Source organism: Podarcis raffonei, chromosome 7 (assembly GCF_027172205.1).
Source record: "Podarcis raffonei isolate rPodRaf1 chromosome 7, rPodRaf1.pri, whole genome shotgun sequence".
NCBI classification, from domain to species: Eukaryota; Metazoa; Chordata; class Lepidosauria; order Squamata; family Lacertidae; genus Podarcis; species Podarcis raffonei.
The window spans coordinates 79,122,794-79,148,141 of NC_070608.1; the positions used below are offsets into that span (position 1 = coordinate 79,122,794).

Here is a 25,348-nt window from a genome sequence, read left to right on the forward strand (position 1 = left end):
TTATAGCATCTCCACATAGAGCTGGAAAACTCTCCTGTTGGGAACCTGGATAGCCGCTGCCAGTCTACATAGACAGTGCTGAACTTATTAGTATTAGTATACTGGCCTTCATCTGAAGATCCTAGGTCAATTTTCAACAGAAAAAGTACAAAATGAGAATACAAAATACATAATAAAACGGAAACCAGTAGCCTCCCTCCCACAAACACATTTCAGAGCCATAGAATGTCAATCAATCAGCTGAACCCCTGGTTGAAGATAAATGCTTTCACCTGGCTCGTAAATATATGTAATGAAGGTGCCAGGTGAACCTCCCTGGGAAGAGCTAAATGGTCCAACGGAATCACCTGGTGTAAGGCAGCTTCCTGCGTTTCTAATTCTGAATGAAAGCGACATTAAAAACAGGTAATTTTGAGGGCCCAGGGGAGGTGGGGAGAGCTGCACTACATTGACACATGCAATTTAGCAATGCAGTCAACTGCTTTGAGTGTTATAAATAGTTTCCATAGAGATCCTCATTTACTTTAAAAGGAAGAGAAAGGAATAGAAGCCGAATCACCGAGATCCTGTTTGTGGCGCTTATATGATGGAGTAATGATTTCATAATTGGATTTTGCACCTGTACAATATGAACATATGTTTTTCTTGGAGAGAGGTTTTTGCTAATTCAGCTATTCAGCTGAGACATTGGGGGGGGGTGCAGTTCAGCATTTTCTTGTAATGACTTGGTTGTTGTTTTTTATACAAGCAAGAAGTGTCGCAATCCATTTTTGGCCATTGTTCCTACAAGAGACGGAGGTTGCTCTTGGAACAGGAGGGTCTGCATGGCACTTGACTCAAGTAGGCAGCTTAATAGAGTATTGCTGTTTTTTCTATTATTTCCATCAGCTGCAGAATGGTTGGCTGCTGATGGAGTTTGATGGAAGCTGGTCTATGCACACTAATGGACTTCTTTTATTGCAATTAATAGAAAATCTAGCTCTTGCGATCATGTGTTTGGGAATGTCCAATGCAAAATTGGGTGTGATAAGGCTTAATATAAATTAGAGCCCAATAGGAAATAAGGGGGGAAATATTATTTTTTTAAAGCTGTTGTAATTTATTGAGTGGGACGCGGGTGGCGCTGTGGGTTAAACCACAGAGCCTAGAACTTGCCAATCAGAAGGTTGGCGGTTGGAACCCCCACGGCAAGGTGAGCTCCCGTTGCTGGGTCCCTGCTCCTGCCAACCTAGCAGTTCGAAAGCACCTCAAAGTGCAAGTAGATAAATAGGTACCGCTTTGGCGGGAAGGTAAACGGCGTTTCCGTGCACTGCTCTGGTTGGCCAGAAGCAGCTTAGTCATGCTGGCCACATGACCCGGAAACTGTACACTCCCTCGGCCAATAAAGCCAGATGAGCGCCGCAACCCCAGAGCCGGCCATGACAGGACCTAATGGTCAGGGGTCCCTTTACCTTTACCTTAATTTATTGAGTAATTATTTAATGTTTCAAAGAAATGTTGCAATGACCAATCTCTTCCTAAAAGTCCTCCAAGTACTGAGGTGTCTTCTTCGCATTCTGAAAGGGATAACATCCGAGATCTCCTTCTGGCTCTTTCATGCGAATGGCTTATATTGGCTGGCAGGCAGAGGCTTACCTAGGCTCCCTTGCACCCTTGGCAAGGAGATGTATTGGCATCTCTGGAGCCGGGAGAGATTTAAAAAGTTTGCTTTCCTTCACTCGCTGCTTTATCTTCTGCCTCCTTCTTTCCTTCCCTTCTCCTACTGCAACTCTCGTCTCATCTCTCTGTCTTTCTTTCCTCCAAGCCGTGCAGGGCGCCCCCCCTCACACTTCTAATAGCACTGCCTGCCGTCTGGGGAGAAGGCCCCACAGGTTGGCCCATGCCAGCGACTAGGTTCCTCTACTGAGGCATGCAGAGAAGCCTGCATTCCTTGCCTGGCCTCCCATAGCAATGGAAGAACAGCCCTGGGACAACTCCTAGGTACACCTGCTGGCAGCAATCCACTCAGAGACCGGCATGAACAAATGTTCTTCAAACTCTACTCCTCCACATGGAGCTGCTGGGTGACCTTGGGCCAGTCACACTTCTTTGAAGTCTCTCAGCCCCACGCACCTCACAGAGTGTTTGTTGTGGGGGAGGAAGGGAAAGGAGAATGTTAGCCGCTTTGAGACTCCTTCGGGTAGTGATAAAGTGGGATATCAAATCCAAACTCCTCCTCCTCCTCCTCCTCCTCCTCCTCCTCCTCCTCTTCTTCTTCTTCTTCTTCTTCTTCTTCTTCTCTTTGGGTGCAATCATCTAAAACTGGTGATTATAGAGCTTTCTCACACCTTATATGTTTAGGTAAAGAGTGACTATGACAAATGTTTGTAAAATACAAATACAAGAGCCGGGGTTGACTGCAGCTGCCTGGATTACTAAGTGGCACACTAGGGTTTATTGCTGTGTAGAATATGAAACAATCCTATTAACTTAGTTACTGTTGATTTTAGCGAGCTTGTGATCACACCGTATGTTTCTAAAGCTGATCACAACAATTGCAGTGCATCATAATCTTTGCTTTGCTAGCCTAACCTTACCCTTCACTCAAAGTTTGAACAAGAAAAAAATAGCATGCATTATCTAATTCAGTAAACAAACAAACAAAAACAACATGTAGTCATTCAATTAACAAGGAGCTATTCAGCTTAACGTGTTGTGTTTTCCATGGTTGCTCAGGTTCAAAGATTCTGGGAAACTGTAGCTGTTAACAGCCACACCCTTAATAGATGTGTTGCACAATATTGATGTAGTGTTGAAACCTATCATTCCAGCTTCATTACTCCCTGGATGGATGTTGGTGACAGAGTGGTGGACCTAAGTCACATTTGTATAGTCACTGAAATAGACATGTGGAGTCTATGCAACTGACGCTAACATGTGCCCAAATGTACCATACCACCTCAAAAGAACCAAACTTGGCAGCCAACACCATTCACATGGAACAATAGATTTCGAACTTTCAGTTTCATGGTCTCCATATGTGTATTATTGGGTGATACTAGCAGGGGTTCATGTTGGTTTCTGTGCCTTACAATTCCCCCAGCTGATTTCTGCACGTTGTATGGTTGTTAAAGGCACAGGAGCAGTTCACGCTGAGTGTTCTTTCTTAGACCTTTAAGTCTAGCCTTAAAGATTGCAACAGAATTTTTTTTGCTGTAGACCATTCTAAACCTTACCTCTCCTACTCTGCCAAGTACTAACCCATTTTATTAACTACAAATGCATTAGAACCTATTTCTGTTCGTTTGTTTAAAAGATTTCTTATCTGCCCTTACCATAGGGTCCCAGGGTGGGTTTAAGCCAGGGGTGCCCAAACTTTTTTCAAGGAGGGCCAGATTTGATGAAGTGACCATACGTGAGGGCCAACCAAAGTTGTTGAGCTTTTTTTAGAATTTGACCCCAATAAAGGATTATAAAACAAGTAGAGAAAACCATTCCAGATGGAGCAGAGCAGTATAAATTCTGCAAAAGAGTCATTGCCCACAGAACAAAGTACATTGATTGGTAATATGACTACTCTCCATGCCTGGATTTCTCATGCTGGTGGAGTTCACTTCAGCTGGCTCACCTTGGACATGGGGCTGTAACCATGGCCCTACAATAAACTATCTGAAGTCATTCCTTTCCAGAGTAATCATGAGCACTAACATTTTTGTCCTCCCGAATGGGGAGGAAAGGAGAAGGTGACAGCAAGCACAAGAAAGCTATTTTCTGAGAAAGGAGAAAATAAATAGGCTTCTTTGTTGTTTGTTTGGCTTCTTTGGGTTGTTGTTTTTTTTGTCAAAGGTGGTTTTCTGCTTCATGTATACACGTTAGAAATTCAGGTCTTGTCTGTTCATGATAGATTATGACATCTCAAGAGAGGGAAACTGAACAAGCCTTTGTTTTTCGTTTCTTAGCACTTCTTTAACTCCACTGACTAATGAACTCTTGAATCAAAGGATGCCTTTGTTAAATATAAAACACTGCCAGATCTCTTCAATTAAACCCTTTGGAATCATGGTACCCAGACCTTGAACGGGGGGCAGGGGGAGGTGCAATGAAAGAAATGTTAAACTGCCTTTAACAAACAGAAACAGGGTTTTTCACAGTTCACCTTAAAAAAAAAAAAAAGCCTGGTAGTGTTGCTTTTATTTCGAAGAATTAGATCTCTGTTCCTTGTTCCCTGTTTTCAGTAACAAAGCTAAGCATTACTACTACCCCTGAGGATTTTTAACATTAATGAGAAAGTAGTAGCCACTTATTCTGGACATATCCTTTTGATTTGTCATGTCATGTCAGTTTGCGTAAGTGGTATGTGAGGGTACTTTAAATTGACTTTAAATTACAGTTTTCTGATCCAGGCATAAAGGGAAATTAGTTAAAGAAACTTTAATTTCATAGGAACCATATGAGGTAGATTTTGTTTGAGACATTGACTGTTTGAACATCACATCAAACTATGGTTTAGCAAGACATGAAAGAGCCTAGCTTTCTCCTGGGCTCACAGCTGCCCCTCCCCAGAAGATGAGGAGTTTGGAAGGCTTTTCGTCTCTTTCTGGTTAACAATCATGTTGTCCAGCAGGGGCGCCAACTTGAATAAAATATATGGGGGGGGGGCCTCAGATGAGCCCCATTTGCATAATCGATCACAAGACGTGGCACACACACACTATTTGAATGACAATGGCTATCAACTTTTGGGTCCCCCTGGCCCCCTCAAATATTTTATTGGGGCATCCGAAGGGACCTCAGCCCCTAGGAGTTGGCTCTTATGTTGTCCAGTCCAGCAAACTGTGTCTACTACAACTGTACTTAGTTTTAAACAAGCTCACTGTAAACTATGGTTTCTAAAACACTGGCTTGTTTAGCTAACCACAGGCAATTTAACCATAGTTCTGTGTTTGGACAACACAGGAAGCTGTAATTAACTAAAAGAGTAAATTTCTGAACCCCTCCTCTTGGCTGTGTAGGTGGAAGAGTGGGGAAGTGGGAGTTTGGGAGGAGTCCAGATTCATTCACATCTTGCTTCGGCCATAGTTTAGCAATGTCCAAACACAGCCCTAGCGATGGTTAGGAACATCCAGTCAGTTTCATGTCTGTGCGGGGATATGAACCCCAGTCTAATCAGCATATGTCCATTCTGCCTTGCTGACTCTTGCAACAGCTCTTCGTTATTTCATTTATCCTTCTGCCGTCCCATGATCTCCAGTATTGCCTTCTTTTCTTGCCTTGCCAAACTCTTCTCTTCATCGGAGTCCATTTCCCAAAAAGGAATATTACAGATTTGTTCTTAGATCTCCTTGTTCTATTAGCTGCAATTGGTGCTGATCTCAAACTTTTGTCAGCAATAGATTTCAAAATATACCTTTTGAAACACTTTCTGTAAACATGAGGCCAGAAAACATTTTTTAACCTGAACATTTGCATAATTGTGATATTTCTTGTAATAAACAGTTTAAGTGATCTGGACTGGAGCTAGCTTTTAAGGTGTTTAATATTCCTGGGTTATACTTTTAGTGTTCAGACTGCTGCAGTTGAGGCAAGAATTAGTATACACATTGGCTTTAAAGTACGCATTATCCTAATTTTACTTTTATGTAATTGACCCCTTTATTCTCTTAACTATTCCCATATTGGCGATCCTTTCCACAAGTTTGTGAATACTGTGTATTTTAAAGGACAGGTGAAGTGGATTTGATGTTTTAAATGGCTGCATCAGATGCCTGGCTTTGTTCCTCATGGCCAGGATCCAAAGAGCTACTTATGCCATGGCCTAATAATAATAACAAAAATAACAACGATAATAATAATTTTATTATCCCTCCTCCGCCTAACTGACCGGGTTGCCGCAGCCACTCTGGGTGGCTTCCAACTTATATAAAATCATAAAAAAACATTCCACATTTAAAAACTTCCCTATACAGGGCTTCCTTCAGATGTCTTCTTAAGGTTGCTCATCTCCTTGACATCTGATGCAAGAGCATTCCACAGGGTGGGCACCACTACTGAGATGGCCCGCTGCCTGTTTCCCTGTAGCTTTACTTCTCACAGTGAGAGGAACCACAGAAGGCCCTCAGAGCTGGATCTCAGTGTCCAAGCTGAACGATAGGGGCAGAGATACTCCTTCGTATTTACAGGGCCGAAGCCATTTAGGGCTTCAAAGTGTTGGTGCTGACTTTTAAATTGTGCTTGGAGATGTTCTGGGAGCCAATGTAGGTCTTTCAGGATCAGTGTTATGTGGTCCACTCCCAGTCACCAGTCTAGCTGCTGCATTCTGGCAGCCCCACGTAGAGCACATTATAGTAGTCCAGGCAGGAGATAACCAGGGCATGTAACCAGAGCAAGAAAGTACACAGGCAGGTAGGATCTCAGCCGGCATACCAGACTTGTGTTTACATGAAAATATTTTCCCTCCCTTGCCCCCTCCCCAAAATACAAACTGTATTATACAATGATCTTCCATTTCAGACATCTTTTGTCATCCAGCTTGAGAGGTCCTATTTTAAAGAAGCACAAGTTTAAAGAACTATTTGTGGAACTATTTGAGCAGGTCTCTGGATTCCTGCTTTTGTCTATAGGAATGTACAGTGGCACCTCGGGTTAAGTACTTAATTCGTTCTGGAGGTCCGTACTTAACCTGAAACTGTTCTTAACCTGAAGCACCACTTTAGGTAATGGGGTCTGCTGCTGCCACTGCACCGCCGGAGCACGATTTCTGTTCTTAACCTGAAGCACTATTTCTGGGTTAGCGGAGTCTGTAATCTGAAGCGTATGTAACCTGAGGTACCACTGTATACTAGCTGATTCTGTGATGACCACTTTCAGGTGGCATTTTCCTTGGGCTGTGTAAACAAAATCTTACCTACTTTAAAGTCAGTCCCATCAATGGGATGTGCTTTTCAGTAAACACGTTTATGATGTTTTCCAACAATAATAAGGAAAATGCATTCCTTATGTTCTTTGGAGGTTTTTTATTGATAGATTATGTCTGTGGTTCAGTTTAGAGCTGTCTTAGAATTTTATGAGCTTTGTTTGAGAGTGTTGAGGGGAAGACTTTTCCCCCAATAGTTCTTTACTGCCTCGGAAAGTTGGTGCAAGCATGCTGATGGTGTCACAAGCATGCGCCTTGTTGTATTTTCTCCTGGGAACTGAAGTTCTCACTGCAGTGGTGGTGATCTGCCTTTCCTCCCCAAACAAACTCTGTTGAAAATGAGAGAATACTTTAGGTGTGGATGGGAAACAGCAGCTACATAAAATGTTTGCAGGCACTAGTTGAGAAAATTATCTCAAGTAGAGAGAAGATACTCCTCCAAGAGAAGGCTGCTTGGTTGAGTGGTCTGATCATGTGGCTCACAATAAGAGTTTAATAAGTGATTAGCTTGAAAGAACTCAGATGTGCACAATGTTCTGCTTGCTTCCTTGCTTCCCATAAGTCTGTAGGACTAGATGGTCAACTGGCCTGATCCCACAAGGTCTTCTAATGTTGATTCATTCATTCATTTTACAGTGGTACCTCAGGTTACAGACGCTTCAGGTTACAGACTCCGCTAACCCAGAAATAGTACCTCGGGTTAAGAACTTTGCTTCAGGATGAGAACAGAAATCGTGCAGTGGTGGTGTGGCGGCAGCAGGAGGCCCCATTAGCTAAAGTGGTGCTTCAGGTTCAGAACAGTTTCAGGTTAAGAACGGACCTCCGGAACGAATTAAGTACTTAAACTGAGGTCCCACTGTATTTGTATGCCACTGTCCCACAAAAAAAAATGCTTAAAGCAAGCTTGCAACAATTTCAATAATAACACAGCAAAACAAAAATACAACATACCGAAAAAAGCCCCACATTCCAATACAGTGATACCTCGGGTTACATACACTTCAGGTTACATACGCTTCAGGTTACAGACTCCGCTAACCCAGAAATAATACCTCGGGTTAAGAACTTTGCTTCAGGATGAGAACAGAAATTGTGCTGCGGCGGCGCAGCAGCAGCAGGAGGCCCCATTAGCTAAAGAAGTGCCTCAGGTTAAGAACAGTTTCAGGTTAAGAACAGACCTCCGGAACGAATTAAGTACTTAACCCGAGGTACCACTGTACTATGAATATAACAAGATTACTTAAACAGCACGCAGCATTCCAGCAGCAGAAATAACAAGGGAGATTCACAGTTTCACCTTAATCCTAGAAACACCCCTTCCGTGATGTTGCTCACATTCACCTACAAAGTGACCTAGCCAGCCTGAACGTGCATGTGCAGAATATCGTTCTGCATTCCAACCTGGCCTAGAAAATCTGGGGCAAATTTTATTTGTTGATGTATCTAAGGTGGAAATATTTATAAAGGAGCTTAATCAAAGAGCTCTTCAAGCAAGCATGCATGATAAAGTTGTATGAAATACACAGCTAAAACCCGCAGACCTATTTAAAAAAACAAATACACGTAAAATAACTATCCAAAAATATAAGAAGAGCCCTGCTGGTTTGGACCCAAGGCCCACCAAGTCCTACATTCTGTTCCCACAGTGGCCAGCTAGATGCCCAAGGGAAGCTTGGAGGCAGTTCCAGAGCAAAACAGCCCTCTTCCCCACCTGTCCATCTCAGCTGCTGGTATTGAGAGGCGTATTGTATACAACAGTGGTGGCAGAACAAAGCTATTCAGTCTGTAATACAGTACAGTGGTACCTTGGTTTGCATATGTCTTGGTTTGCATACATTTTGGATTACAAACACATCAAACCCAGAAATGCGTGTCCCAGTTTGCAACCTTTTTTTGGATTAAGAACAATATTTTTTTGGGGAGGTCCCATTGGCGAAAGCGCGTCTTGGGTTACAACCTGTTTTGGTTTACAAACAGACCTCCGGAACGGATGATGGTTGTAAAGCAAGGTACCACTGTAGTTGAAAACAAATATTTGTTTGGTAGGCTTGCTGAAATAACAGGTTTCCAGCAATTATCTAAAACAATATAGGGAGGCTAGGCCTGCCTCATACATGATTTCTAATATAACCAAGCATTATGAGCCGGGCAAGGAATTACCAAATTTGTTGACATCTTTGATTACAATTATCCAAAAACATCACTGAATTTTTGTAGCGATAATGATGATTTTTGGGTGATGCGCCTCTTTCTCAGTTTCCAAGGTGTTTGGGGGGGGGTGTATGTGCTATTTCAAAATTCTGATCAGAGCTTATTTCATAATTCATGTACCTGTTGGCAGATAATGATGTGCCAAAGTGTAAAGAGAACTCTCTCTCATCTTACCTGTACCATATTCTCATATACAGCTCACATGGTGCAGGTTTACTCAAACACTATTTGTTAATGGGTGCTATCGGAGCTAGTACATGCCATCTTGCTATGTTTTATCATGTGTATTTATTAACAGAGCTTTTTGTGTGTAAGGCTGAAATTATTTATTTGCAAATCTTTCCAGCGTTAGACAGTAAAATTGTTTTTATGTCGCCTTCTGACCTTCAGAAAGGTTACATATGTTAAATATACATCTGAATACAGTAAAACCTAGAAGCAATAAAAATTAGTGCAACAGTCTGTCGCATGGCATCGAATGAGAAGGGTTAATAGTTATCCAAAAAAATAATTAAAAGCCTGGCAGAATAAAAATGTCTTTGGGCGTACCTGGAAACCATCAAAGGTGGGTTTAGCTCAATTTCCAGTGGCAATCCTCATACCCTGATACCCTGTTCTGTTACAAATTTGACTCACCCCTATTTTCTATTAATTGTAATTGCTCACTGTCATACTAAAGCTGTACCTCTTGCATTTCATAAATATTGTAAGCCAACTTCTTTTGTTTTTAGACCTGTCTACTGAATAGTAAATACATGAAATAAGCAAAACCTTTAGAATACAGGACTAGAAAACAAGCCTTTGTTTTTGACGCCAACTGTTAGATCAAACCTGTATATGTTTTGTGAAGTGGGGAGGGGAGGGGGAGAAACAATGCCAGGTTTTTGTGCTGGAAGATTAAAAACGCTTGTGTTATACTCCTACTCTCTAGTCATAAGCGCAACAGTTCTCCTTCACTCCATACTTGCGTAACGAAGTTAACTCCCTATAGGGCTGGCCTCTTTCCAGACCTGGCAGACTCCTTTGAACACCTGCAAAATAGGTGACATGTCAGCAGGTACTGGATTCCCCACACCCCACCCAGAGCACTGTGTCTGTCTTTTTGCTGGGGAAAGTACAGCTGTTGAAATTATGCCGCTCATACAGCTGTGAAAAGAACAGGATCCCTGCTGGTAGCAGCCCTTACCACAAAGCTGGCATCTACACCAGTGGAAGATGGCATATAACCTACCGTAATGCACTTTTTTTTTAAGGACACGGGTAGCGCTGTGGTCTAAACCACTGAGCCCAGGGCTTGCCGATCGGAAGGTCGGCGGTTCGAATCCCCGTGACGGGGTGAGCTCCCGTTGCTCGGTCCTTGCTCCTGCCAACCTAGCAGTTCGAAAGCACCTCAAAGTGCAAGTAGATAAATAGGTACCACTCCGGCGGGAAAGTAAACAGCGTTTCCATGCACTGTTACGGTTTTGCCAGAAGCGACTTAGTCATGCTGGCCACATGACCCAGAAAAATCTGTCTGGGGACAAACACCGGCTCCCTTGGCCAGTAAAGTGAGATGAACCCCAGAGTCGTTTGCGACTGGACTTAACTGTCAGGGGTCCTTTACCCTTTTTTAAATGCACCTTTTTACCAGCTCAGTCAATAGTTCTGAAATTATTTTATCAGTATTGCAGTGGACAATACTGGGAAGGAAGCAGCACAGTCATTTCTCCTTCCAGATAGACATAGCTGTGGTAGATCGCTGTATAGCCTTTGTGGCTGCTGAACCATGTGTGGGTAGCAGTTCTCTTGGGACTCTTGCCTTAGTACAATTGTTGAGCTCATATGAACCATCACCAGGTAATAGAGAGAGTCATTTAGATCCCAGTCTCCTCTATACCGCTGATGGATTACTTTAATTAAAGTTAGAATTTGCTTTCTCAGTGTGAAGATGGAGATTTGAAAAAGCAAATATGTGATGGCTTTATTTTGATGAGAGGTAAAGTTCTGCTTTTAGCTAAGGAGCAGAATATAATCAGATTTGTGGGTGACGCACAGATGGGGAAAATTGGCTCAGAAATTAAAAGACAAAAATAGTTCAGTTGAGCTATGTTCTAGGCAAATCTTAGGAGTTTTTAGGAATCTTACTCATGAGGTTAGTTCCAAAGGTGCTTCCCTGCTTACAGAAAATTCTTCTTCCATTCTCATGCTACAGCAGAAGTTGCAGCAAATCACTGATTGAGTCTGGCTGCCTTGAGCAATTTTTTAGTGCCCCTCCCAAGGCCACTGTGGTAGCGCCAGGTGGCATTGTGCCCTCTCTGCTCTTCGGATGATGGATGCAGTTTTCTTCCCCATTGTGGTGCTGTGCTGGGTGGAGAGGTTATTTAGCTTTACATTTCTCCTGGATTAGACCCAGAGCCTAGATGCCAAGGTTTCAGTGGTGGCCAAGAGTGTGTTTGTATGTTTAAAACTGGTTTCTAAAGATGTCTGATCAGACCATGGTAACACATGCCTTAGTTATAACGTGTGCCTTACTGTAACATGCTCTACATGGGGCTACCTTTGGAACAGTGTTTGAAACTCCCATTGTTTTAGGCGCATTTTGCGACATGGAATTTCATTCGGACGAGCAGTTTCTGAGCTCTGGGCACAATACCACGCCTAAGATTTCAGATTAAAACTGCAGAGTGGAAGGAAAGGAGGACTTTTCTCTGCCTCCTCCCTTCTATCTACTCTCTGAAGACTGGAGAAGAGACCCTCTTAAGAATATTAGGGGAATGGGCAGGGGGAAGGACTAGATCATGTGAAAAATGGACATAATATTTTGGCTGCAGTTCATTCATTTTCAGCTTTGTATTCTTGTTATTAAAAAAAGTGTGCTTAGATATTCCGTTGTTGGGCCCATAACCTAGGTTTGAGGTGCCATTTAGCTCCTAGCTTTCATATCTCAGTTTCTAACACTGCCTTGGAGAAGTGTTTGGAAACTTCAGCAGGTCCAAGATACTGTGCCCAGATTGCTGACCAGCTCCAGTCAAGCAGGGGCAAAAGAAACTCTACCAGCTACCAGTCCATTTTGGGGCACAATTGAAAGTGACTTACACAGCCCTATGCTTGGGTCCAGGGTATATGAAAGATAACATCTCCATATATGAGCCTGCTTGGGCTTTAAGATCTTCTGGGGATGCCTTTCTATCAGTCCTGCCAACTTCACAGGCATGTTTGATGAGGACATGAGAGACTTTCTCGGTGGCTGCTCCCATATTGTGGAGCTCCTTTCTGTGGGAGCCTAGGCTAGCTTTCATTTTTCCAGCAGTCAAATACTTTTTTGTTTAGACATCCTTCTGGTCACTACCGGTCCCCTAACACCCTTTATAAAAACTGTTGACAGCAAAGCATCATCTTAAGAGGAATTCCTCCTTCTCCTTCAAACACAAAGGAATGCTTCTTTGTGCATTGTAGAAGTCATATTCTAAAATGGTTGGGGAACCTGTCGTCTTCCACGTATTAATGACCTCTAGTTCCCAATAGTCCCAGCCAGCATCACCAGGAGTGAGGAATGATGGGAGTTACAGTTCGCCAACATCTGAAGGAGCACAGGTTCCCCGCCCCAATCTACATGCAAAGTATTCTTCAGAACTATTTTGCTTACTCATATACAAATTCAGTTGGCTGAAACTAATATGATTAACAGACTTGAGAGTCTTTTAATTTGATGATAGTCTTACTTCCAATCCCATAGTTTCAGTGTGGGAACTAAACATTACCTTAAATTGTTTCTCTGAAATCAATGAGGATTGAAATGGTAGCAAGGACCATGCCTTACAGGTAATGTGATATTTTACAGAACTTGTGGATTTTGTTTTCCCATATTTTGGCTGGATGCACTCCTTTGCCCTGAAATACAACAAGACTGCTAATTGACTTGCAGAATCGCAACCATTATGTTTTAAATGAGCCACACAAGCTTCTGTTCCAACTATTAACCAGCATTAGCATGATTATGGAAATAATTAGTAGATCTCTAAAGAAAATGCTGTTTTCTTTTGGCCTGAACGTGGCCTTGAAAATTAATGAAGCTTTCCCTAGAAAGTAGCAAAAGTGTAGGTTGCAGTTTTAGTAAAACACAGAAATCCGAAATGTCATTGGAACGTTTGGTTTTTAGATGGCTTTATGTAATGGGACGCGGGTGGCGCTGTGGGTAAAACCTCAGTGCCTAGGGCAAACCTCAGTGCCTAGGGCTTGCCGATTGCATGGTCGGCGGTTCGAATCCCCGCGGCAGGGTGAGCTCCTGTCTTTCGGTCCCAGCTCCTGCCCACCTAGCAGTTCGAAAGCACCCTTAAGTGCAAGTAGATAAATAGGTACCGCTTTATAGCGGGAAGGTAAACGGCGTTTCCGTGTGCTGCGCTGGTGCTGGCTCGCCAGAGCAGCTTCGTCACGCTAGCCACGTGACCCGGAAGTGTCTCCGGACAGCGCTGGCCCCCGGCCTCTTAAGTGAGATGGGCGCACAACTCTAGAGTCGGACACGACTGGCCCATATGGGCAGGGGTACCTTTACCTTTACCTTTATGTAATAGGAAACGTAATTTCTATTGCCTCAAAAATTACTTCTGTGTTAAGTTACACTTACCTGATTTTTGTATTCGGATTCTTGACTGCATGTAAATTGAAGATGATTAGTTTAAAGTTCCCCTAAAAAAAACATTTTGAATTTATAATAGGTAATGAGTCAAAGCATTCCTGGAAAAGAAGCTGCACAAAAACTTGTGCATCCTCCTCCTCATAGTTTTTATTGGTATTTAGTCATTAGACCAATCACAAAAGTTTTCTCTATCATTTTAGCACAACAAATGACAGTCCACGGAAAACCCATTTGCCATTTTGTCTGATTTAGTGGAAAACACTGAAGCAAATTGAGTTGTGGACAAGGCCTAACTCAATTCCCGCCCCCTGTGAACAGCTCAGTGTCAAACTGCAACACTGGTTTCACACATACATCCCTCCTTACAAGAGCTGCCTCTCTTTTCTCCATACCACTAATGACTCTTCATCCTTCTGTTGTGACCATTTCCTTTTCACTCAGAAAGTGGCAGGAAAAGGTCCAAAAGATGACTGCTGAACAGTTCTGTGTAGCAGGTGAAAGAAATTGACCCTTTTGCTTATTTCTGTGGGTTTGACCAGTTCGGAGATCTGTTACACATACGTTGGGCAAGAAGACAAATAATTCTGGAGCTTCTACAGATGCTGTCCACTCTCCTTAAATAGAAGAATGGGTTTCTGGACACTTTAGTCAACATGATGCCCAATTTTTCAAAGCTTCTACTGTTGCTGGAGTTTGTAGCAAGCATGCATAGCACGTGATCTACTAATTCACTGAAGATTTCATAAACCACCTGCCTGTTTGGGATTGGAAAAAATAGGATGGGGCTTGTCAAGCATCTGCAGACCATAATTAGTAGTTAGTGGGCCACGTTCAGCTTGGTGGGTCATATATTCTGTAGACCTGGCTTGTAATGTTTCCTTGGGGCATAGGATTTATTGGGATTCAGCCAGCTGAATACTTCCACCTGCAGGGGGCGGGAAACCTAGCTATGGTTGAGCACATCCATTCATTCCCAAGAATTAATCTTTTAAAAGGAGAAGTTCATTATGGGCTCTGCCTAGAGACTTCTTCGCTTGTAATGAATGTGGAGCAACTCCATACATATTCAGTGCCTTTCCTCTGCAGAACTGAGCTAATGTGTATGCAAAAAGTGAGCTCTGGAATGGTTTTCCCTTATATATTTTTCTGGTTATTATATGTGTGTACATAAAAACTAGATGAAAATAAGGTCCACATTAGTTCAGCATTTGGCTTCCAGCAGCAGTTAATTAGGTATGTCTGGGAGCTCATGCGCAGGTCATAAATGCAATGACCATGTTACTTGTCCTCAGCATCTGATATAGCCTTTGTATGTTTAGCTTTGGAGGCTAATAGCTGTTGATAGTTCTATCCTTCATGAATCTGTCATACACACACACACACACAGAGAGAGAGCTCTATATATACATATATACATATACATATACATATATTATATATTATATATTATATATAATTATGTTTAGGCTAGCGGCCAGCACACATTTGGGATTTGTTGTTGCTGTTGTTGTTTAGTCATGTCCAACTCTTCATGACTCCATGGACCAGAGCACACCAGGCACTCCTGTCTTCCACTGCCTCCTGCAGTTTGGTCAAACTCAAGCTGATAGCTTCGAGAATACTGCCCAACCATCTCGTCCTCTGTCGTCCCCTTCTCCTTGTGCCCTCCATCTTTCCCAACATCAGGGTCTTTTCCAGGGAGTCTTCTCTTCTCGTGAGGTGGCCAGAGTATTGGAGCCTCAGCTTCAGGATCTGTCCTTCCAGTGAGCACTCAGGGCTGATTTCCTTAAGAATGGATAGGTTTGATCTTCTTGCAGTCCATGGGACTCTCAAGAGTCTCCTCCAGCACCATAATTCAAAAGCATCAATTCTTCGGCGATCAGCCTTCTTTATGGTCCAGCTCTGAATAGGCACGTGTAAATTATGTTTGGAGGAGACCAATCTTAGCTAGGCTGCAAGATGCATCTTTTCACAAAGTGACTGAGACTGCAGGTTTTGAGCAAGGCGTCTCTATCGGAATTCCTGTAGTTCATTGGTGCTGTGGTGTGTGTGTGTGTGTAAAATGCCTGGCTATACTGTTAATAGTTACAGGGGCTATGGGAATTGTGTATTATATATAAATACACCAATCAAACATCAGATTTATATAGCTAAATATTACACTTGTTCAACTGTATTACCTCAGTACAGGGTTGGAAACTCCCATTGTTCTAGGTGCATTTTGCCACAGGGAATTTCATTAGCACGAGCATTTCCTGAGCTCTGAGAGTAGCACTGCTGGTACTGAGGGTGTGGAAGGAGAAATTCCTCCCCATGAGACTTCCAGGAGATCTCTGCAGCATCAGGCAAATTGATAGGTGCCACCTCTCAGCTGGCCTTAGAGAAAGGCAGCAGTTCCCTCTTGGCAGCCTCAGATTGGCTGCCCGTAGGCTAGGAATACAGCTGCCTTTTCCCTCCTTCCCTTCCCCATCAGTTTCATCCACTGAAAACGGACAGGAAACAAAACTCACACTGCCTTGTCTGACTCTTTCCTCAAGAGAGTTGTGAAACCCGGCAGTCCTCCTTGAAACTGCTGGAGAAATGGACTTGTGTGATCCTGAAGCAAATTCTGAAAATGGCAGGGACACTGCAGAGGAGGGGGCATCCTGAGAGGAGAGGAGAGGAGGAGAAGTGGTGGAGAAATCCAGTGAATGCTTGCAGAGAGAGATAAGAGAGTACGCTATAGCCTGTTCGTTTTTTTGCATTTCTCTCTCATCCTCAGTGCAGAAGGGGAGGCTCCAATAAGGGGCTGAGTAAGGGACACGGGTGGCGCTGTGGGTAAAACCTCAGCGCCTAGGACTTGCCCATCGCATGGTCGGCGGTTCGAATCCCCACGGCGGGGTGCACTCCCGTTGCTCGGTCCCAGTGCCTGCCAACCTAGCAGTTCGAAAGCACCCTCGGGTGCAAGTAGATAAATAGGGACCGCTTACTAGCGGGAAGGTAAACGGCGTTTCCGTGTGCGGCTCTGGCTCGCCAGAGCAGCTTCATCACACTGGCCACGTGACCCGGAAGTGTCTGCGGACACCGCTGGCTCCCGGCCTCTAGAGTGAGATGAGCGCACAACCCTAGAGTCGGACACGACTGGCCCGTACGGGCAGGGGTACCTTTACCTTTAAGGAGAGTTTAACCCGCTGCCAGCCTCTCCAGCACCCTGAATTTAGCCAGCCCTGATTGGCACATGCGCCTGCCTCTGTTCTATTCTTGCTTTCTTCCTTCCCTCTCAAGGAGGGGGGAGGGGTAATTAATTGCACAGGAGAAATTAAACCTTGGGTGGAATTTCACACATGTGGGATGTAGAAGGAGAACTAGGCAGAATGTGGTTTCTGAACTTCCCATCCAGAGTCCATTTGAAAACCGCTGAGCATCTTGGTAGACCACTTTATGATTTTTCTGTCTGTTTAGCAACTCTAATGCACTGTGCTTTACAATGTTAAGGAATTCAAACTGTAATACAATAAAATGCAATATATAAGAAACAAGAAGCAATTTGGGTGCCTTGGGGGGGGGAGGGTTGTTTTCAATCTGGATCTGCCTGTTACTTGGAAGTAAATCCCAACTGAGTTCAATTCGGTTTCCTCCCAAGTAAAACATGCGTGGATTGAGGACCAGGAAACTTTTTCTTTGTTTTCTTTTCAACCCAACATGTTTTGTTCAGGTCTTAGTTGTCTTGTTTAAAAGCATATCATACATTAAAAGTACATTAATTTGAAATATACTAGCCAGTTAGTTACGATGGTTTAAGTAGTGCATGTTAAAGTGTTATCTACCTCAGACTCTCACAGTGATGCTTAAAACCAAAACAATTTTTGGAGTGGGGTCACTGAAGGACCCTTAAGTCTTAGGTTTGTGAACTGGACACTCAAAGTGGGTGTCTCTGCCAACAGTTGTATAGGCCTGTAATATGTGTTAATTGTGGTGCCAAAAAGATATATGAAGGAAAGGAGGTGTAGGGAGAATCCAGGGCTTGTCTGCAGAGTGGAAGGAAAGTAGGACCTTTATCTGCCTTTCTACTTCCAGTCACTCACTAAAGACTGGAGAAGAGACCCTCTTAAGAATATTAGGGGGGTGGGCAAGGGAAGCATGGCTTTATTTTTTGCCATCTTCAGATGCGGATTAGACCAAGTGAAAAAAGAACACAAGAGTTTAGCTGCAGTTCATTCATTTTCAGCTTTGTATTCTTGTTAATAATAACAATAACAACAACAACAACAACAACAACAATAATTATAATAATAATAATTTTATATCCCACCCTCCCCAGCCGAAGCCAGGCTCAGAGCGGCTAACAACAGTGTGTTAGAAAGTGTGTCTAGACATTATGCTGCTGTGCCCATAACCTAGGTTTAAGGTGCCATTTAGCTCCTAACTTTCATATCTCAGTTTCTAACACTGCCTCAGTATTGTGTGTTTGTTTGTTTTTAATGCTGACTGGAAATGATACTGCAAACCTCCACTTTCCTTAATGATCAGTTTTTATATAAGGGCAAGGGCTGGGTAAATTTGCTCTTGCATACTTTGGGGAGGGATTTTGAAAAGGTGTGCACACCCTGATACAGAAATACCTGCACAAATGCCCAGAATGGAAAAGACGGGGGAGGGCAGGAGAGAAGAGTAACTGAGGCAAGCCCGGCAATGAAGCAGCCCGGCCCTGACCCTCTCCATCAAGCTCAACACACTTGTGCAAAATGACAAGTGGCAGAATAGCGTCAAATATCCGAACAGGATATGTAGGAGCTAACAAGCCAATCATATGTGGACATAAAAACCACATCTGAACAATGCATTCAGCACTCTGAAACCGGGGGCTTGAGTCTAGTTTCCAGAACTTGGTCTTGATAATCGGCCATGGTTAACATGCTGTGGGTTCAACCACAGAGCCTATGACTTGCCGATCAGAAGTTCGGCGGTTCGAATCCCTGCGACGGGGTGAGCTCCCGTTGCTCGGTCCCTGCTCCTGCCAACCTAGCAGTTGGAAAGCACGTCAAAGTGCAAGTAGATAAATAGGTACCGCTCCGGCGGGAAGGTAAACTGCGTTTCAGTGCACTGCTCTGGTTTGCCAGAAGCGGCTTAGTCATGCTGGCCACATGACCCGGAAGCTGTACGCCAGCTCCTTCGGCCAATAAAGCGAGATGAGCGCCGCAACCCCAGAGTCTGTTACGACTGTACCCTAATGGTGAGGGTCCCTTTACCTCTTTACTAACATTGCAAAGATCATGTAAAACATTGTAAGAATAATAATTATTTTATTATTTGTACCCTGCCCAACTTGACCGGGTTGCCCCAGGTAAAAACCAGGAAAGGTGGAGTAAGGGAAAGGGAAGGGTGCACACGAGCCTGTTCCTAGATCACGTAAACATCAGCACCAGGTCACTGAGCACACCTGAGTATAAAATCAGAAAGGCAGAAATCAGTATTCAAAAAAGAAGCTATCCTGTTTTGAGCAACATTCCTCTATGGATATTGTGACTGAGAGCAGCACAGCACCACCCGTGACCCTAGTTATAGTGTAGACCCAGAGGGGTGTGTGGTCTGGTTCTCTGGAAGTACCATGGTTCTTTTGATCTTCAGACCACTCCCACTCTAAAGAGCAAATATAAAAAGAGTTTGCAAAATAAATGTTTATTCCTTCTGCTGTCCCTCCCTGAAAACACTTTTGCTGTTTTCTTATAAACAAAGTCATATCTTCTTTCTGCTTCTTTTATTTTATTTTTTTGAAGAAGGAAAAAAAAATCAAAGCTTCGAAAGGCACTTCCGTTCCAGACAATTTTGTTTTGAATTTGGGAATTGTCAAGGAGCTGTGGTTAGCCGCCCAGACTGTGTGCCGTTGCCTGGCACCGTTGCCTAGTAACATCATGCTATCGCTTTAGCACTCAGCTTTGAGTTAGAGTCTAATAATGAAAAGAAAGTTAGATGTGGTCATTTACATCGAAAGAAATTGGTGTCTGTCTGTGTGTCCGGTTGTTTGCAATTTTTTAAAATAGCTATTTGTTTCTTTTTCTAAACTCAGTTTTTCATCATGATAAATTTGTGCAAAATGGGGTTGTTGTTTTTCCTGCTATGCAGCAATAGTTTTTAATTTTTGTTCTCTTCTTTTGCTTTAATTTTAGCAGGGATTGGGGTGTGCTTGTCACCTAGACGTTTTGGTCCCGTCCACCCACCAGTTTTGCCCAAATGTAGCCCTTTGAGATAAAAATTGCTGGATGTGAGGATCAGAGAACTGTAGAGTTGGAAAGGGACCACAAGGGTCATCTAGTCCAGCCCCCTGCAATGCAGGAATCTTCTGTGCAAGGCGATCTGGAGTATGGCTGGAAAGGTGCACAGCTTTAATGCCTTGGATCACCTGGCAAGAAAATGGGACCAAGGGGACTCCAGCTTAAAGAATCGTTAGCAGAGTATTTACCACTGTCCACAGGGTTGTGTTCACGTCAATGCACATACCTGACCATTAGAATTTCCACACAGCAAAGGTAACTTATTACAGCATGGGGTCCCAGAAGGCAGCGTATGTTCAGAATTGGATCCCAACAGTTTGAAAAACACTGCCCCCTTTTATTGCAAGAACAGCCAAAAAACGCACACAATTATCATGAATATGCAAAGTGAGGAATGTTTGCTTTGGATATTGCGTGACACAGGTAGCTCTTTATGATTTCATCCAAATTGGTTCTCTCCAGAAATCACAATTCTGGTCCTTGATGCTTAAAGAACAAAGACTGTTGTTTTTCCACCCCTCAGCTTCAAACGTTTCCTTCTGTTCTTTCAGAACTCTTCAGAATTACTAACAACTTTTAATGCCTTTTAAGTTTTGCTATGCAACAAATCAGGGCGGGGCAGGGGGACGACGACGACGATGACTTTCAACAGACCAGTCAATGCATTCATGTTTTCTACCACAAAGTTTCTTGTTTGGCAACTGTCCTCATTGTGCTCAGAAGCATTCACCTGCTTATGGAATTTCAGCACCAAAAGTTGAAGCAAGAGGCAGGTGGAGGTGGGGAGAAATGAGACTGAGACCCAAAAATGCGATGAGAGGCAGAAATACACCTAGCCACAGAAAATAGAGTCAGTGCACTCCTGGAAAGGCAATTCTTAATTGTGTGGCAAGCTTAATGTTCAAGCTTAATTGCAGGTGGGGGGGAGAGTGAGAAAATGAATGAATGTGTGTAAATGAATGAATGAGTGTGCACGTGTGTGTTTATGAGCTTATGTGTGGGTAAAAGGTAAAGGTACCCCTGCCCGTACGGGCCAGTCGTGTCCGACTCTGGGGTTGCGCGCCCATCTCGCTTAAGAGGCCGGGGGCCAGTGCTGTCCGCAGACACTTCCGGGTCACGTGGCCAGCGTGACAAGCTGCATCTGGCGAGCCAGCGCAGCACACGGAACGCCGTTTACCTTCCCACTGGTAAGCAGTCCCTATTTATCTACTTGCACCCGGGGGTGCTTTCGAACTGCTAGGTTGGCAGGCGCTGGGACCGAACGACGGGAGCGCACCCCGCCGCGGGGATTCGAACCGCCGACCTGACGATCGGCAAGCCCATTTTCCCCCTCATTAGTCTGGAATATTAACTATGAGGGAATGTGAGCCCCTACAGAAGGAAGAGACCTCTGCCAAAGAAGAAAAAGCAAATTGGCAAAATAAATTATTGAACTATGCAGGACAAATTACCGTATTTTTTGCCCCATAGGGCGCACCGGCCCATAGGGCGCACCTAGTTGTGTTTTTTTTGGGGGGGGAATAAAGAAAAAAAATATTTTCCCCCCCCCAGGCGCGGGCCTGCGGTGGGGGAAGCCCAAGCTTCCCCCGACCCCAGCCCCCAGAACAGGCTGCTATCCGCAAGCCTAGGGAGCCCTGCAGGAGCTCCTGCGGGCTCCCCAGGCTTGTGGATAGCTTCCTGAAGCCTGGAGAGCGAGAGGGGTTGGTGCGCACCGACCCCTCTCGCTCTCCAGGCTTCAGTGAAAGCCTGCATTCGCCCCATAGGACGCGCACACATTTCCCCTTCATTTTTGGAGGGGAAAAAGTGCGTCCTATAGCGTGAAAAATACAGTAGTCAACCTGAAACCCAAGAAAGAAAGAGGACTTTGATTGTTTTTTTAAAAGGGGGCAAATGTTTAATGCATATTTTTAAAGCTTTTTGTATAGATTTCTACATGAGTATAACTTTTAAAAGTCACTTGTAGTAAGATGATGAAGGTTTTAAAATTGGATTGTTAAGAATCTAAGGTTTTATAGGTGTGCATGAACAAGCATAAAACAATGGAACCAAGAGGTGGAGTGGAGGGAAGACAAGCAAAAAATTTTTTTTCAAAGGGGGAGTGATGTGTTCATGGCTCAAGTATTCACAAGGGGTAACCCAGGGTTTCCCAAACTTGGGTCTCCAACTGCTGTTGGACTACCGACTCACATTATCCCTAGATAGCGGGACCAGTGGTCAGGGGTAATGGGAACTGTAGCTCAAAAGCAGCTGGAGACCCAAGTCTGGGAAACCCTGGATTAACCAATCCCTTTACACTGCTTGACAGTGAATCCAGCTTTGCCTGATTGGAATGCTTGATCTTGGCATGGGTGAAGGACATGGCCCTTTGGACTCTAGAAAGCTGCCTGGCACTCTTGCTGCCAAGCAGCTTGTGAGCTTTATGAGAATGAGTCACCCGTCTCTTCCGAAGGTAGTGAAATGCTGGGCAGGCTTTGGCAAACTCTCTGGTTAGCACTATCCTTTCCCTCCCGTCGTTTGCTTTCATTTTGTTGAGAGAGCGCAAGTTACGCAGTGTGTGCGTGTAATTTCTTACTCCGCTGCATTGTAGTCCTATTTGTGGGTTTTATCTGAAGCCTTGCAAGGGCTTAACACCACCAGGATTAAGGGGATAATGCATTAGTTTACAGGATACTGGGAAATGAGCTGCAAAGGAAGCTGAACCCCATGCAGTGTGCAAGCCTGTAGTACCCTACCTCTGCAAAAACCAGACAGTAAGGAATAAGATTCCAGTGCTAAGATTGCAGGAGACTCCTGAGGCACCTCATTTATTTTCTGCTTCAGCACTGCTAATTGCCTCCATCTCGTGCGTTCAGGAATTATGTTAATATTAAGGGAGGGTTGTTTCTTTTTTTAAGAATGGGGAAGTATTAGTGCATCCCTAAGGAATGCAACTGCAGAGTGCAGAGGATGCGGGTGGCGCTATAGTCTAAACCACAGAGCCTAGGGCTTGCCGATCAGAAGGTCGGCGGTTCGAATCCCCGCGACGGGGTGAGCTCCCGTTCCTCGGTCCCTGCTCCTGCCAACCTAGCAGTTTGAAAGCACGTCAAGTGCAAGTAGATAAATAGGTACCGCTCTGGTGGTAAGGTAAACAGCGTTTCTGTGCTCTGCTCTGGTTCACCAGAAGCAGCTTAGTCATGCTGGCCACATGACCCGGAAGCTGTCTGCGGGCAAATGCTGGCTCCCTCGGCCTATAGAGTGAGATGAGTGCCGCAATCCCAGAGTCGTCCGCAACTGGACCTAACAGTCAGGGGTACCTTACCTTTACTTATAAGGAATGCAACTGCAGAGTTCCTTCAATTGGCCTTCTTCTGTTCCGTCTGTGAGCTGTAACAGGAGAACATCCCCTTACTTCTAGTGTCAAATAATACACATCTGATATATCGTAGCAGCTCTGGAAAGGGGATAGAACAGGACTGTCCTGTAGCAGGAACTGGGCTTGCAGTATCACTGCTTGTGGTGAAATCGTTAAGCCAGTGGAATATTCACTGTACAAGCTGTGTTTCAGTGGTTCCTTTTCAAAATCAGAAATATATTCCCAGAATTTGCCAATGTGTGTTCAGAAGATACATCTCTTCTGCATTTGAAATGCAGTATTTTAAACAAGATACCACAGGACCCTATGATTAACATTTAACAAGCACAGATCTTGGGTTGGTTTGAGTCTAAGAGGTGACAGCGTTTAAGGTGTGTACCAGTTTTTGCCATATGGCCTGTTACATCTTAAAGCTTAATGTAGCCATCTGCTACATAATGTTTACAAATACATTTTTGCTTGCTTGGGCTAGTACGGATTTTCCCTCATGTTTTAGCTCCCCAGGGTGTCAACATATTGCAAACGTTATTCCATCATCTGCTTGCAAAACAATATCAAGAAATTGTAGCTGTGAAGTAGTTCTGTGTGGTAAAGGTTAAGTAGTGAGATCACCTTAACTGATATGGTGGTTAATACAAGCACCTCACAGCTTTAATCCTTGTCTTTAGTCTTTTATTTATGCCTGGCTATAGTATGGATATTGTGGTAGCTCTATTGAGAGAGGGCTTTATCTCCCTTTTTGACATAATGTAACATGTGGAAAACAATGTATGTTCAGCTGGCTAAAATGTGGAGTAGCAACATAACTACAGAGACTCCTAGTTTTCCTCTCAGTCAACAGAAAATAACTCTTCTGTTTGGTTACCAGAAGAGATGCATAAGATACAAAAATTGCACCAAACATGCTTGTTTGTTTTTTAAGTTAAAACATGTAAATAGGGTATCCGCATGGGTTGTTGTTGTGTGGGGAAGGGGAAATTTAAGAAAACCACCTTCTCCCTCTTCTGTACTCTAGCAGGAGCCTTTATTATACTGAAATCTCTTCTATTCTGGATACAGCCCAATTTTTTTCATGAGTATGCGCATTATCTCCTAATGATAGCTTTAATATACGTGCCCTGGGGGATTTCGGTTTTACGAAATCTCGCAATCTGGCGTCTATATAGCACATGACAAAACAGCTGACAAACCACAAAATCCTGCCCTGTTTAAAGGGAAGGATGTACTAGGTCAACTCTGGTGTTCATTCTGAAGAATAATTTATATTCGTAACTTGGTTTCAGTCTAATATTGAAGATGTGGGCACAAATTATGTTACTCGTTTGAATGTTTACTCCCCCATCTGCTGACAGGCTTCTCAGAGATAAAGCAAATATATTTGGAAACGTGTGTGTGTGTGTGTGTGTGTGTGTGTGTGTGTTTTCTGGCATTGCTGAAGAATCTCCCTCACGTTTGAGAAAATCAGATTGTGCAGCAGCAACAGATGGCTGGATGAAGACAGAGAGTGTGACTAACTTGAGCCACTGCTACCTTGTCATGTTTATTCTTACTTTGCAGTTTTTTAATAGTTTTGATTTGTTTAAGGTCCCCCCCCCATTTGTTAGCTGCTTTCTTTTGCTTGCAAGGTAATTGTGATATAAATTATTGCGTTTCTGTTTTTCGATGTACCTTCTGGAGTTCTGTTTCCTCGCAAGTGGTTTTGGTGTCCCCCCTAATGTTTGCATATCAATTTATCTTGCAGCTGGATCCCGGGCTTCTTATACCAGCCAGCATAGCCACCTGGGCTCCGAGCTAAGGGCACTACAATCTCCAGAGCACCACATAGATCCTATTTATGAAGACAGAGTATATCAGAAGCCCCCTATGAGGAGTCTCAGCCAGAGTCAAGGGGACCCTCTTCAACCAGCACATACAGGCACATATCGCACTAGCACAGGTAGGTGAAAACAACCTACAGTCTCTTTCTACCCTCCCTCACCTTCCTCCCTGGGTAGGTATGTTGCTTTAATTCATAAATTTCTGCATTT

The 25,348-nt window shown here is 43.7% G+C and overlaps 1 protein-coding gene across 11 annotated transcripts in view; it reads left to right on the plus strand.

Moving 5' to 3' along the window:
• Positions 1–25,348, plus strand: part of CTNND2 (catenin delta 2) — a 515,372-nt gene that overhangs the window by 275,512 nt on the left and 214,512 nt on the right. For all 11 annotated transcript variants that reach the window (XR_008331611.1, XM_053397153.1, XM_053397157.1 and 8 more), the window contains one exon: positions 25,063–25,257. Coding sequence is in view for 10 of the 11 variants with exons in the window: in XM_053397153.1 (XP_053253128.1) it covers positions 25,063–25,257 (195 nt within the window). In the remaining variant the exon portion in view is untranslated. The remainder of the gene's footprint in view (positions 1–25,062; positions 25,258–25,348) is intronic.